Source organism: Anolis carolinensis, chromosome 5, assembly GCF_035594765.1.
Source record: "Anolis carolinensis isolate JA03-04 chromosome 5, rAnoCar3.1.pri, whole genome shotgun sequence".
Classification (NCBI taxonomy): domain Eukaryota; kingdom Metazoa; phylum Chordata; class Lepidosauria; order Squamata; family Dactyloidae; genus Anolis; species Anolis carolinensis.
This window is the reverse complement of record NC_085845.1, coordinates 46,933,382-46,946,408: the sequence shown is the minus strand read 5'-3', so window position 1 is coordinate 46,946,408 and position 13,027 is coordinate 46,933,382. Positions and strand designations below refer to the sequence as shown.

Sequence of the window (13,027 nt, the reverse complement as noted above, 5' to 3'; positions counted from 1 at the left end):
TAAAGTGTCAGTCTCTCTAAGCAGTTCATCACTATGATCATTATCATTTCCTGAAAAATAGGGGTAAAGAGTGAGTTGTGTTTACCTCTGAACCAAGGCGACGTCTGTAAGGTCTGTAAGGTCTGTGAGGGTTGAAAACAACTCTTCCTTGGGTCCTTTTTTTTCACAAAGATTTGGTCTCAGTCTATTTGTGATGCCACTTGGGTGGGTTTTCCTGCTGCCAACTTCCTCTCAACTCACTCTCTGTCTCTTTCCGGAAGTCCCTGGGAAGTGGAAGGAGTTCTTTGAAGGTGACTTCTGTGTTTACAAAAACCATTTCCTGAAAAATAGGGGTAAAGAGTGAGTTGTGTTTACCTCTGAACCAAGGCGACGTCTGTAAGGTCTCTAAAGTATGTGAAGTCTGCAAGGTCTGAAAACAACTCTTCCTTGGGTCCTTTTATTTTCACAAAGGTTTGGTCTCTGTCTCTGTTTGTGATGCCACTTGGGTGGGTTGTTCTGCTGCCAACTTCCTCTCAACTCTCTCTCTGTCTCTTTCCCTGGGAAGTGGAAGGTGACGTCTGTGTTTACAAAAAGGAGTCTTCTCGGGAAGGGATGGCGCTCGGGACGATGAAGAAGCTCAGCTCTGCCTAAATCCCGGCGGAGTATTTCATGCGCTTCTGTTTCTGTCTCTGGTTGCAGAACCAGACCCGGACCACGTTCTTCTTGAGGTCCAGCTTCTCGGCGATGGCGGCGATCTTCTCCGAGGAAGGCCGCGGCTGGATGGCGAAGTAGGCCTCGAGGGAGCGCTTCTCCGGCGCGGCGATGGAGGTGCGCTTCCGCTTCTTCTCGCCCCCGTTGAAGAGCTCCGGCTTGGTCAGCTTCTCCCGGTGGGACTTCTCGGCCTCCTCCAGCCAGGCCTGCAGGATGGGCTTGAGCGCGATCATGTTGTTGTGCGACAGCGTGAGCGACTCGAAGCGGCAGATGGTGCTCTGGCTCAAGGAGCCCACGCCGGGGATCTTGAGGTTGGCCAGAGCCGAGCCCACGTCGGCCTGGGTCACGCCCAGCTTGATGCGCCGCTGCTTGAAGCGCTCGGCGAAGGCCTCCAGATCCCGCGGGTCCGCGTCCACGTCGCTCATGCAGCCCATGTGGGCCGGCAAGCCGTGCGCGTGGGCCATGCTCAGCGCCGCCTGGTGCATGGGGTTCATGCCCGTCATGTGCGGAGGGGGCGGCCCCGCGTGGCCCGCCGTGGAGACCACCGACCCGTCGGGCCCCGTCATGGCCCCCAGCGCCAGCCCCGGCGTCAGGTGCTCCAGCAGCTCGCCCCCCTCCAGCGCCTGGTGCGGCTGCTGCTGGTGGTGATGGTGGTGGTGGTGATGGTGGTGGTGGGCCGAGGGGTGCGAGATGGGCACCGCCGAGGAGGCCGAGGAGGAGGAGGAAGAGGCGGCGGCCGAGGGGCACGGGATGGTGTTCATGGTGTGGTAGGTGGCGTCGGGCTTGAAGGGGCTGTGGTGGGGCGGCGGCGGGTGCGGGTGCGCGTGCGGGTGGTGGTGGTGGTGCGGGTGGTTCTTGCCCGGAGACACGATGTCCACCGCCGCCAGCGCCTCCGCCCGCGCCAGCAGGCTCTCGTCCAGCCCGCCGAAGATGTTGCTCTGCAAGCGCAAGTAGAAGGCACACATCACTACCACTGCCCGGGGGAAAGGCGCCCGCCGGCCATGCGGGGAAAGCAGACCCGGGACAGGAGCAGGAAGGGGCCGCGGAAAGGAGGCGAGTGGGCACAGGGCGGTGGAGAGCGGGGAAAAGGGAGAGCAGGGGTAGGGAAGAAAGGAATGGAAACCAGGAGGAGAGAGATAGATAGGGAAGGGAGATGGAAGGCAGGCAGTGAAGTACCCGGGAAGGAAGAGCAAGAGAAGGGAGAAGGAAGGAAGGAATTGCAGGAGGAGAGAGATAAACAGGGAAGGAAGGCAATGAAGTATGAAGAGCAAGAGAAGGAAGGAAGGAAGGAATTGCAGGAGGAGAGAGATAAACAGAAGGAAGGAAGGAAGGAAGGAAGGAAGGGAAGGGAAGGAAAGGAACTGCAGGAGGAGAGAGATAAACAGGGAAGGAAGAAGGAAGGAAGGCAATTAAGTATGAAGAGCAAGAGTAGAGAGGAAGGAAAGGAATTGTAGGAGGAAAGAGATAAATAAGGAAGGACGAAGGAAGGAAGAGCAAGAGTAGATTGAAAGAAGGCGGGAAGGAAGGGAATTGCAAGAAGAGAGAGATAAATGGAGAAGAAGGAAGGAAGGGAATTGCAGGAGGAGAGATAAAATAGGGAAGCAAGAGGGAAGGGAGGCAGTGAAGTAAAAGGAAAGGGAGAGACAAAACAAGGAAGAAGGGAAGGGAGAAATTAGGAAGGAAGGGAGAAGAATGGAAGGAAGGAGAAGAGAGACAAACAGGGAAAAAAGAAGGTAGAAGGAAGGCAGGAAAGGAGGAGGAAAGGGAAAGGCAAAGAAGAAGGGAAGGGAGAAATAAGGAAAGCAGTGAATTGCAGTAGAAGAGAGAAAAATAAGAAAAAGGGAAAGAAGGAGGACAGTGAAGCAATGGGGAAGGAAAAGGAGAGAAAGAGTAGGGAGGAAGGGAAGGGAGAAGGAACCAAAGAAGATGATGAAGTGCAGGAGAAAGGACAGAAAGCGTGGGAAAGAAGGGGGAAGGAATAATAATAACAACTTATTATAATAATAACTTGAAGGAAGGAAGGAAGGAAGGAAGGAAGGAAGGAAGGAAGGAAGGAAGGAAGGAAGGAAGGAAGGAAGGAAGGGAAAAGGCAGTGAAGTGCAGAAGAAGGAGGCGAAAGTAGGGAAAAGGGAAGGGAAAGGGTAGATAGGAAAAAAGGAAGGAAGGAGCAGACAGGAGTTGCAAAAATATATGAAAGGAAGTGGGGAGGAAACAGGAAAAGGAAAGAAGTAGGGCGGAAGAAGAAAAGAAGGGACAACGGAATAAATGAATAGGGAAAAGGGAAGGTAAATGAAGAAAGGGAAAATAATAGAGAAGGTGAGAAAGAAGTGAAGCGGAAGGAGAGGGAAGAAGAGGAGAGGAGGAGGGGGAAGGGGGGAGAAGAGAGGATGTGTGAAAGAATGGAAAAGGAGGAGGAGGAGGAAAGAGTGTGAGAGAAAAGGTAGGAGAGAATGAGGGGATGAGAAGGAAAGAGCGGGAAGGTAGGAGGAGTTTTGGAAAGAGAAGGAAAAGAGGGAAAGCTGGAGAAAAAAGAGAGAAGATGAGGAACAGGAAAGAAAGAACGGAAGGGAGAACTGAGGAATAAGGGTGCCAGCAATGGAGGAGATATAAAAATGAAGAAGGAAAGGAGGTAGAAAGAGGGGGGAAAGAGAGGAAAGGAGAAGTTGGGAGGAAAGGTGCTGGCAATGGAGGAGATAAAGAGAATGAAGGTGATAAGAGGACAGGAAGAAGAAGAAAGGAGAGGAGGGGTGCTATCAATGGAGAGGAAGGGAAGGAGAGCAGAGAGAGAGGAGGAAACAAGGAGGAAAAGGGGTTGGCAACCAGGAGAGGCGACGGGGCAACCTGGCAGCCGGGCAGGTAGAGGGCAGCTCTCTCTCCTCTGCCCCCCTGCTCTCTTCCACCCTCCGCCCCCAGGTCATCAAAATGCACGGGTGCCCCCTGGAAGCCTCTGCGGGGTTGGGTTGCTGGGAGTTTTCCGGGCTGTATGGCCATGTTCCAGAAGCACAGGCATCCTCAGAGGTTGAGAGGTCTGTTGGAAACTAGACAAGTGGGGTCTATATATTTGTGGAAGGTCCAGGGTGGAAGAAAGAACTCTCGTCTTCCTGAGGCAAGTGTGAATGTTGCAGTTGGCCACCTTGATTAGCACTGAATGGCCTTGCAGCTTCAAAGCCTGTCTTCTTCCTGCCTGAGGGAATCCTTTGTTGGGAGATGTTAGCTAGCTCTGACTGATTCATGTCTGTAAATCCCTCTTTTCTGAGTGTTGTTTTTTATTTACTTTTTTATCATGACGTTAAGATTTTTTTTACTACAGGTAGCCAGATCTTGTTCATGGTTTACTTCTTTCTGTTGAAATTGTCTACATGCTTGTGGATTTCAGTGGCTTCTCTGTTTAGTCTGACATAGTGGTGATTAGAGTAATCCAGGATTTATGTGCTCTCAAATAATATACTATCCAGGTTGGTTCATCAAGAGCTCTGCTATGGCATATGGAAGCTGAAGAAGAAACGCAACCTACAAACTATCTAAAGACCCACAAAAAAACCCAACAAATGCTACATGCAGCAAAGGACAAGAGGGATCCTTTCACCTTTGCAGGAGTCTATCGTATACCATGCAGCTGTGGACAAGTCTACATAGTGACCATCAAACACGAATCAGGGAACATGAAAGGCACGGCAGACTAACTCAACAAGAGAAGTCAGCCATAGCAGAGCACTTGATAAACCAACCTGGACACCGCATATTATTTAAGAACACAGAAATGCTGGACCACTCTGACAGCCACCATATCAGGATACACAGAGAAGCCATTGAAATCCACAAGCATGTGGACAATTTCAACAGAGAGGAGGAAACCATGAAAATGAACAAAATCTGGCTACCAGTATTAAAAAAAAACTCTAAACCCAGGATATAAAATAAAGAACACTCAGAAAACAGGGGAATTCCAGACAGGAAACAATCAGGGCCAGCTTTTTCATTTTTTCGTGTCAGGAGCGACTTGAGAAACTGCTAGGCTTCTGGCGTTAGGGAATTGGCCGTCTGCAAGGATATTGCTCACGGGATGTTTTGATGCCTGGGGGAATCCTTGGTTGGAAGGCCAGCTAATACCTACCAACAAAGGATTCTTCCAGTCAGGAATCAGCCAGGCTTTAAAGCTGCAAGGCTTCTCAATGCTAATCAAAGTGGTTAATTGCAACATTCGCACTTGCCTCCAACAGGCAAGAGTTCCTTTTCCCACCCTGGACTTTCCATAGATATATAAAGCCTTGTTGACTAGCTTCCAACAGACCTCACAATGCTTGGCATGGATGTGGGCAAAGCGTCAGGAGAGAATACAGCCCGGAAAACTCACCGCGGGGTGGGTTGTTTTGGGCCGGATTTGCTGCTTGGCGATGGAATAAACACGGGGAAGACGGGCGGGCGAGTGGGCGACCTACCGGCGGGGTGGGCAGGCAGGCGCGGCGCATGGCCTCGGAGCCGCCGCCGTTGCTGGCGGAGGAGCTGCTGGTGCTGCTGGTGCTACTGGTGCTGCCGCTGCTGCTGCTGGGGGCGCTGCCCCGTCCCCCGCCGGCGCTGGTGATGCTGGGCGAACTGGCCGAGGGCGCGGCGGCGGCGGAGGTGCAAGGCGAGGCGGAGTGGAGGGCCGAGTATTTGCCTTCGTGGAGGCCCCCGCTGCCCATGCCGAAGGGCTGCTTGCTGTTGAGGGACATCATCATCATCCTGGCCGGCGGGTCGGAGCAGAAGAAGGACGAAGGGGAGGAGGAGGAGGAGGAGGAGGAAGAGGAGGAAGAGGGGAAGAGCGCGCGGAGGGAAGGGAAGGAGAAAGACGCGGCGACGGCGGCGGCTGCTGCTGTTCCCGCCACAATTGCGGTGGAGGTGGCCGTGGAGTCACAGCCGGCGCCGAAGTGGCCCTTCCCCGCCAAGCCGCTGGCTTTGTACTCGCCTTCCCTTCCCCGCAATTCTTCGGGGGAAAGTCCCTTCCCCTCCCCTCCTCCGGCTCCCACCCACCCCGGGAGCCTGGACCTCCTCCTTCTCTGCTCTTTTCCTCCTCCTCCTCCTCCTCCTCCTCCGCTTCCAAAGTGCCCCCTCTCCCCCTCCAAGCACTCTCCTTGTCCCTCACTGTGTTCTCCCCAATTTTGGGGGGAAATCCCTTCCTCTTCGCTTCTTCTTCCCCTCCAAACACTGTCTTTGCCACTCACTGCCTTCTCACTGGATTCTCCCCAATTTTGGGGGGAAATCCCTTCCTCTTCCCCTCCCAACACTGTCCTCGTCCCTCACTGGATTCCACCCAATTCTTGAGGGAAAGTGCCTCCCTCTTCGCCTCCTCTCCCCCTCCAAGCACTGTCCTTGTCCCTCACTGCCTTCTCACTGCATCCCTTCCTCTCCTCCTGAACCTCTCCCTCCTCGCCCTGCTTTGAGTCCAGCTGTTGCTCTCAACTGCAGCAAAGGGCGCTCTCCTCTATTCTCTATTGTTCCTTCCCGTCCTCCTTCTGATCCTGCTTCGTCCTCCTCCGTTGCTCCTCTCGGCCTGTCGGCAACCGGCGCCTATTGCGGGGAAGCCCTCGGAGGCACTGAGCTGGGAGCGTCGTCCGGGCTCTCCCCCTGTTCCCGGCAGCTCCTCGTCGCCCATTGGATGGAGGCGAGGCCCGGGCTGGAGTGGGAGAAGGGCGCCTGCGCACTGAGAGCGGCTGAGGGAGGGGGAGAGCCCTGGAGTCTCTCTGTGTTTGAGAGTGTGACAGACCCACGCAGGGACAGAGCGAGATATATTTAGGTGCAAACGCTAAGAAACAAGAAACCATGGAAAGATGTTGGAGGGATGTGTGAAAAACTCACTGAGAAATCCTGATGCGGAGTGGATTTTTTAAGGGGAGGATACTAGCGAAGTTACTGAGGGAGTGAATGTGTTTCTTTTAAAAAATAACAACATATGTTGTCCTGGTTCGGATGGGGGGGGGTGAGCTCCCGCAGTTAGCCTCAGCTCCTGCCAACCTAGCAGTTTGAAAATATGCAAATGTGAGTAGAGCAATAGGTACTGCTCCGCCAGGAATGTAAGGGGACTCTAAAAGGTAAAGGTAAAGGTTTTCCCCTGACGTTAAGTCCAGTCGTGTCCGACTCTGGGGGTTGGTGCTCATCTCCATTTCTAAGCCGAAGAGCCGCGTTGTCCGCAGACACCTCCAAGTTCATGTGGTCGGCATGACTGCATGGAGCGCCATTACCTTCCCGCCGGAGCGGTACCTATTGATCTACTCACATTTGCATGTTTTCGAACTGCCAGGTTGGCAGAAGCTGGAGCTAACAGCGGGCGCTCACTTCGCTCCCCGGATTTGAACCTGGGACCTTTTGATCCGCAAGTTTAGCAGCTCAGCGCTTTAACACACTGTGCCACCAGGGGCTCCATACAACAACTAAATATAGTACAATAATGAACATAAGTAACACAAGACAAATCAATCAAGACGGACTAAGGACTGCCGGCCACATGTCCTTGGAGGTGTCTATAGACAAAGTGGGCTCTGGAGATGAGCACCAACCCCTAGAGTTGGACACCACTAGACTTAATGTCAGGGGAAAACTTTTACCTTTGCCTATGGTGTCCTGGATTGGTTTGTGAGGTATATAATTGGTTTGTGAGCTATATAATTGGAAATAGGACTGGTTAGGTAAAAAAAAAAAAACAGATGTAGAGAGTTGAATAAATATGAAGAATGGCTAAGTAATCTTGAAAAAAAGAAAGAATTAATTAATTGGGAAAAATATACAATGGATTAATAGGGGAAGAAATAGGGCTGAAGCTGTTAGAAAAGGTATGGGAAGGAGACCTAAGGCCTCTGACGGATCTGGATTGGAAAAGGGTTCTAAAGTGGAGAGTGGTGAAGAATCTATCAACAAGATTAAAAGAAAATGTGTACAAAGTCATATGGAGATGGTATACCACAAATGGATAGGAGGCAAAATAACCTCTGCTGGAGATGTGGCATGCACAAAGGGACATATTTTCACTTATGGTGGGAATGCCTCCCAGCTGAAGAGTGTTTGGAACAATATATTTATGTAAATAGGTAACATTACAGGATTAAACATCACCCCGGATGCTAGGTTAGGATTACAAATGGAGTTGAATTTAGAAAGGGAAAAGAAAGAACTGGTGATTATTTTACTCACAGTGGCGAGACTTATCATTGCAAAGAATTGGAAGATAGTAACCAATCTCACGCTGGAAGCATGCTATGGGCAGGTGTGGAGCCATAAATGATAAACTGTCAATGGAAATGAGAATGTTCAGGGGGGAAACTAATAGATCAGATTTTGATTCATATTGGTCGGTTTTTATGAAATGTTTTAGAGAGGGACAACAATACAACCTTGTTGGTCAGGAATTTTGGATAGGTCATTTATTTATTCATAACTTTATGGCAAAGGAAATGATACTTGTTCAGGCCTTGATGGTGGTTATGTGTTTGTAAAATGTTCAATGTTTCGTGTTATGTTTACACTGTAAGATATTAATGTATTTAAATAAAATTTGTATTAACAAAAAAACAACATATGCATATATATATATATATATAGCATATAAAGCATATAAAGGAAGAAAACAAACACTACAGTAAGTCAGAAGTAAAACTACAGACCAGCTTAGGCTCCTTAACACACCTACAACCTGCTTGTGGGGGGTCTTATTGGATGGACGCTTATGTTTTTTTTTATTCCCCGGTATTTGTATGAAAGAGAAATATCTTGGGATTGTGTGTGAAAGGGAGGAGAGGAGCAGTGGCCCCGGAAAGCCAAGGGACACGTGTGAATTGCCTCTCTCTCTCTCTCTCTCTCTCTCTGGGTTGCATTGAGTTTTCCAGGCTGTATGGCCATGTTCCAGAGGCATTCTCTCCTGACGTTTCGCCCACATCTATGGCAGGCATCCACAGAGGTAATGAGGTCTGTTGGAAACTAGGCAAGTGGGGTCTCTCTCTATATATGTGTCTCTCTGTGTGTGGAATAACGTTCAGGGTGTGAGAAAAAACTCTTTTCTGTTTGAGGCAAGTGTGAATGTTACAATTGTCCACCTTGATTAGCATTGAATAGCCTTTCAGCTTCAAGGTCTGGCTTCTTCCTGCCTGGGGGAATCCTTTGTTGGGCTTTCCTGATTGATTCATGTTTAGAATTCCTCTTCTTTTTGATTGTTATTTATTTACTTATTTTTTTTTTAAAATTCCCGTTGTTTGCAGGAGAGCTAAATGTCTTGGGATCGTGTGTGAAAGGGAGGAGAGGAGCAGTGGCCACGAAGTGCCTCCTTCTTCTTCCTCTTCTTCTTTATCCTGTGTGGGTCTCAAGAGAGAGAGTCTAGGGCACGGCTCTCTTTGCCAGGTTGATTCCTGCGGGGTTTCTTCCTTTCCACGAGGCGCATGAAAGGGAAAGAAGGCGCGCGCGGGTGCCGAGGAACAAAGGTGAAAAGTCTTCCTTCCCCCTTGGAATGCCATCTCGCTCCTGAGTGAAAGGCTTTGGGAAAAAGGGAGGGAGAGATAGAGAGAGAAAAGCCCCAAGAGGCCTCACTGCGCAGGCGCAGGAGGAAGGCTCCGCATCTCTCGCAGCCCCAGGGACCGGTCCTCTTCCGCCGGGGACAGGCCTGCGTTGGATCCTCTTATTCTTCCCTCCCTCGTCTTCTCTCCCCCTCTTCCTTTCTCGCTCCCTCCCTCTTTCTCTCTCTCTTTCTCTGCCGCCCTCACCTTTGTTTGTAGTTCTCCGGGAGCCTCAAGGGGCGGTCCTTGCAGGGAGGAGGGCCTGCTTGCTGGGAGGAATGGGGAAAGCTAAACCAGCCTAAGCCTGGGACCCGAGGATGGCCTTTTGCCCTTCCAAGCTTGCCTTCTGCCTGCTCCCTTTCCTCCAGTGGCCACGTCTGGCCACTTCTAGAGTCGCCTAAGCTAAAGCGAAGAAAAGAGGGCAGGAAGCCTGGCCCCAAGCCATCCCTGACCCCACTTTGTGCCACTTGATGCCATCACAGAATGGGCTCCCTTTCGAAATTGTGGAGACGGACGTCACGTAAGCAGCCAAGCCTGGGCTCTCTCAAAGCTATGATGGACGTGTTGTCGAAGGCTTTCATAGCCGGAATCACTGAGTTGCTGTGAGTTTTCCGGGCTGTACTGTATGGCCATGTTCCAGAGAGTGAGAGAAGTCCCTATTTGAAGCAGGCCAGTCGAGCAGGAGGAATAAAGGGACTAAGAAAGCTGGGCAGGAGAGGAAATGGGAAACAGAGAGAATGAATACTCAGCAACAGAGAGGAATGGGTTGCTGTGGGTTTTCCGGGCTGTATGGCCATGTTCCAGAAGCATCCCCTCCTGACGTTTCGCCTGCATCTATGGCAGGCATCGTCAGAGGTTGTGAAATCAGTTGGAAACTAGGCAAGTGGAGTTTATATATCTGTGGAATGTCCAGGGTGGGAGAAAGAACTCTTGGTTGTTGGGGACAAGTGTGAATGTTTCAGTTAATCACCTTGATTAGCATTGAATAGCCTTTCAGCTTCAAGGTCTGTCTGCTTCCTGCCTGAGAGAATCCTTTGTTAAGAGGTGTTAGCTGGCCCTGATTGATTCATGTCTAGAATTCCTCTGTTTTCTGAGTGTTGTTCTTTATTACTGTCCTGATTTTAGAGTTTTTTTAAATACTGGTAGCCAGATTTGATTCATTTTCATAGTTTCCTCTTTTCTGTTGAAATTGTCCACATGCTTGTGGATTCCATTGGCTTTTCTGTGTAGTCTGATATGGTGGTTGTTAGACTTGGATCCATGGAAAAGAAGAACTCAACAAGTTCCTGGACCACCTCATCAACATCATCCACTCAAACATCCTATTCACCATGGAAAAAGAAAATGAAGGAAAACTGCATTTCTAAAATACCGGGGACTTCTAAAAATCCTAGTTACCCTCAAATCCAATCAACAATTGGGCCACACAGTTTACAGAAAGTCTACACACACCTACATAAAAACTCCAACCATCACCCAGGTCAAAAAAGAAGCACAATGAAAGCCCTGGCAGACTGTGCCAAAGAATCTGCAAACCCCATCTCCTCCAAGGTGAACTGAACGACTGAAACTGGGCTCTACCAGCCAATGGAGACTCCACCACAGACATCAGAAGAGCTGCAAGGCCAAGAACAAGCCAGGAGAGTAAAGACAAAGATCCACCCAGAGGAAAAGCGTTTTTACCATACATCAAGGGAACCACTGACCGCATTGGGAAGCTGAGGAAGAAACACAACCTACAAACTATCTACAGACCCACTAAGAAAATCTAACAAATGCTACGTTCAGCAAAGGACAAGAGGGATCCTTTCACCTCTGCAGGAGTCTACCTTATACCATTCAGCTGTGGACAAGTCTACATAGGGACCACCAAATGCAGCAGCATTGTCCAGACATGAATCAAGGAACATGAACAGCACTGCAGACTGATTCAGCCAGAGAAGTCAGCCATAGCAGAGCACTTGGTGAACCAACCTGGACACAGCATATTATTGGAGAACATAGAAATGCTAGACCATTCTAACAACCACCAGGTCAAACTACACAGAGAAGCCATTGAAATCCACAAGTATGGGGACAATTTCAACAGAAAGGAGGAAACCGTGAAAATGATCAAAATATGGCTACCAGTAATAAAAAAAAACTCTAAAATCAGGACAGTAAATACAGAACAACACTCAGAAAACAGAGGAATTCCAGACAAGAAATAATCAAGGCCAGGTAACAGCTCCCAACAAAGGATTCCAACAGGCAGTGAGCAGCCAGACCTTGAGGCTGAATGGCTAATCAAGGTGGCCAATTGAACATTCACACTTGCCTCAAACAGACAAGAGTTCTTTTCCCCACTCTGAACATTTCACAGATTTATAAACCCCACTTGACTAGTTTTCAACATACCTCACAACCTCTGAGGATGCCTGCCACAGATGCAGGCGAAACGTCTAGAAGAGTGCTTCTGGAACATGGCCATACAGTCCGGAAAACTCAGAGCAACCCAGTGATTCCGGCCATGAACGCTTTCGACAACACATTATGATGGATGCCTTTCATCTCTGAAAAGAAACGGGCGGGAGTCGAGGTGATAATGCGAGGACTTGATTTCCATATTCCTGCCAAGAGACTTTTTTTTTCTGGGGCTTCAATTCTGACAACACCAGGCGGTTCCTCGGCCCAAACCGGCACCCAGCCTTTTTGTAATTTTCCCAGGAAATAAATAAATAAGCAAACCCCTGGTCTCAGCTCTCACTGTCGCCAGCTCCGAGAAATGAAATAAATCAAAGTTAAAAGCTTGAGTATCATTTAATTATTGTGCGAACAGCGCTTGGAAAAGGAGTGGAACAACATCTCTAAACAAATTATGGCCGGGCCAGGAAGGAATTATTAGATTGAAATTTCATTTAGACTCGGGAGACACCGCGCTTCAATATGTAATCTGTTATGCCTCATCTGATTTGTATGCTTAATTCAGCTTGACGAATTTATTAGTTTTCATAATAGTAAAAAAAAAAAAAGAAGAAGAAGAAGGGGGGAGCAGCACGATGGGCTAATGCATTGTGTGTACTATAAATTGTATGTAACCGTTGAAAGGCTGAAGTCTATAGAAATCTTTTATTAATGACAGCCTAGAAAGGGAGCTGATTCCTGCAAAGCCTTGGAGGAGTTCTTGCCAGCCCTCCTCCTCCTCCTCCACTCGCCTGTCTCGGCAGGCCATTAACATATCGTCATACTAATTAGGCTACTTCATCAGTGATATCATTTCAAACTTTAAATTATGTTCTAATTAACAAGGGTTGTCCAATTTGCTCAAGCTTCAAAAGGTTTCTGGCTTATCTAATTAGTCTAAACTATGGAGCATCTCAAATGCCTGAGAAATAAAATTCCATAGATCACATTTTTTTGTATTTTCATTGTAGTATCTTGAAAGTAAGTATCCGAGGTAGAATTGAAAGACAATGGCGAGGAAACTGGTGGCAGCCTTGTGCCTCCTTGGGTAATACAGTAGTGGTGCATGCTTGTTTTTCAAATCCGGAAACCCTATCTAAACAATAAACTTATACATGTCATTTCTAAGGGAATTGGGAGTGTGTTGTGATAAAATATCAAGAGCTGTTAGGTTATCTTCAAATTGTGTTGTCGAAGGCCTTCATGACCGGAATCACTGGGTTGCTGTGAGTTTTCTGAGCTGTATGGCCATGTCCCAGAAACATTCCCTCCTGACATTTCGCCTGCATCTATCGCAGGCATCCTCAGAGGTTGTGAGGTCTGTTGGAAACTAGGCAAATGGGGTCTATATATCTGTGGGAGAAAGAACTCTTGTCTGT

General features: G+C 49.0%; 1 protein-coding gene across 1 annotated transcript; it reads right to left on the bottom strand.

Moving 5' to 3' along the window:
• Positions 1-486: 486 nt before the first annotated feature.
• pou4f2 (POU class 4 homeobox 2) lies at positions 487-6,350 on the bottom strand. Its single transcript, XM_062980934.1, has 2 exons — positions 5,130-6,350; positions 487-1,628 (listed from the first exon to the last, which is right to left on the bottom strand). The coding sequence occupies exons 1-2, from the start codon at positions 5,409-5,411 to the stop codon at positions 627-629; spliced, it is 1,284 nt and encodes a 427-aa protein (XP_062837004.1). The 5' UTR covers positions 5,412-6,350; the 3' UTR covers positions 487-626.
• Positions 6,351-13,027: the final 6,677 nt, after the last annotated feature.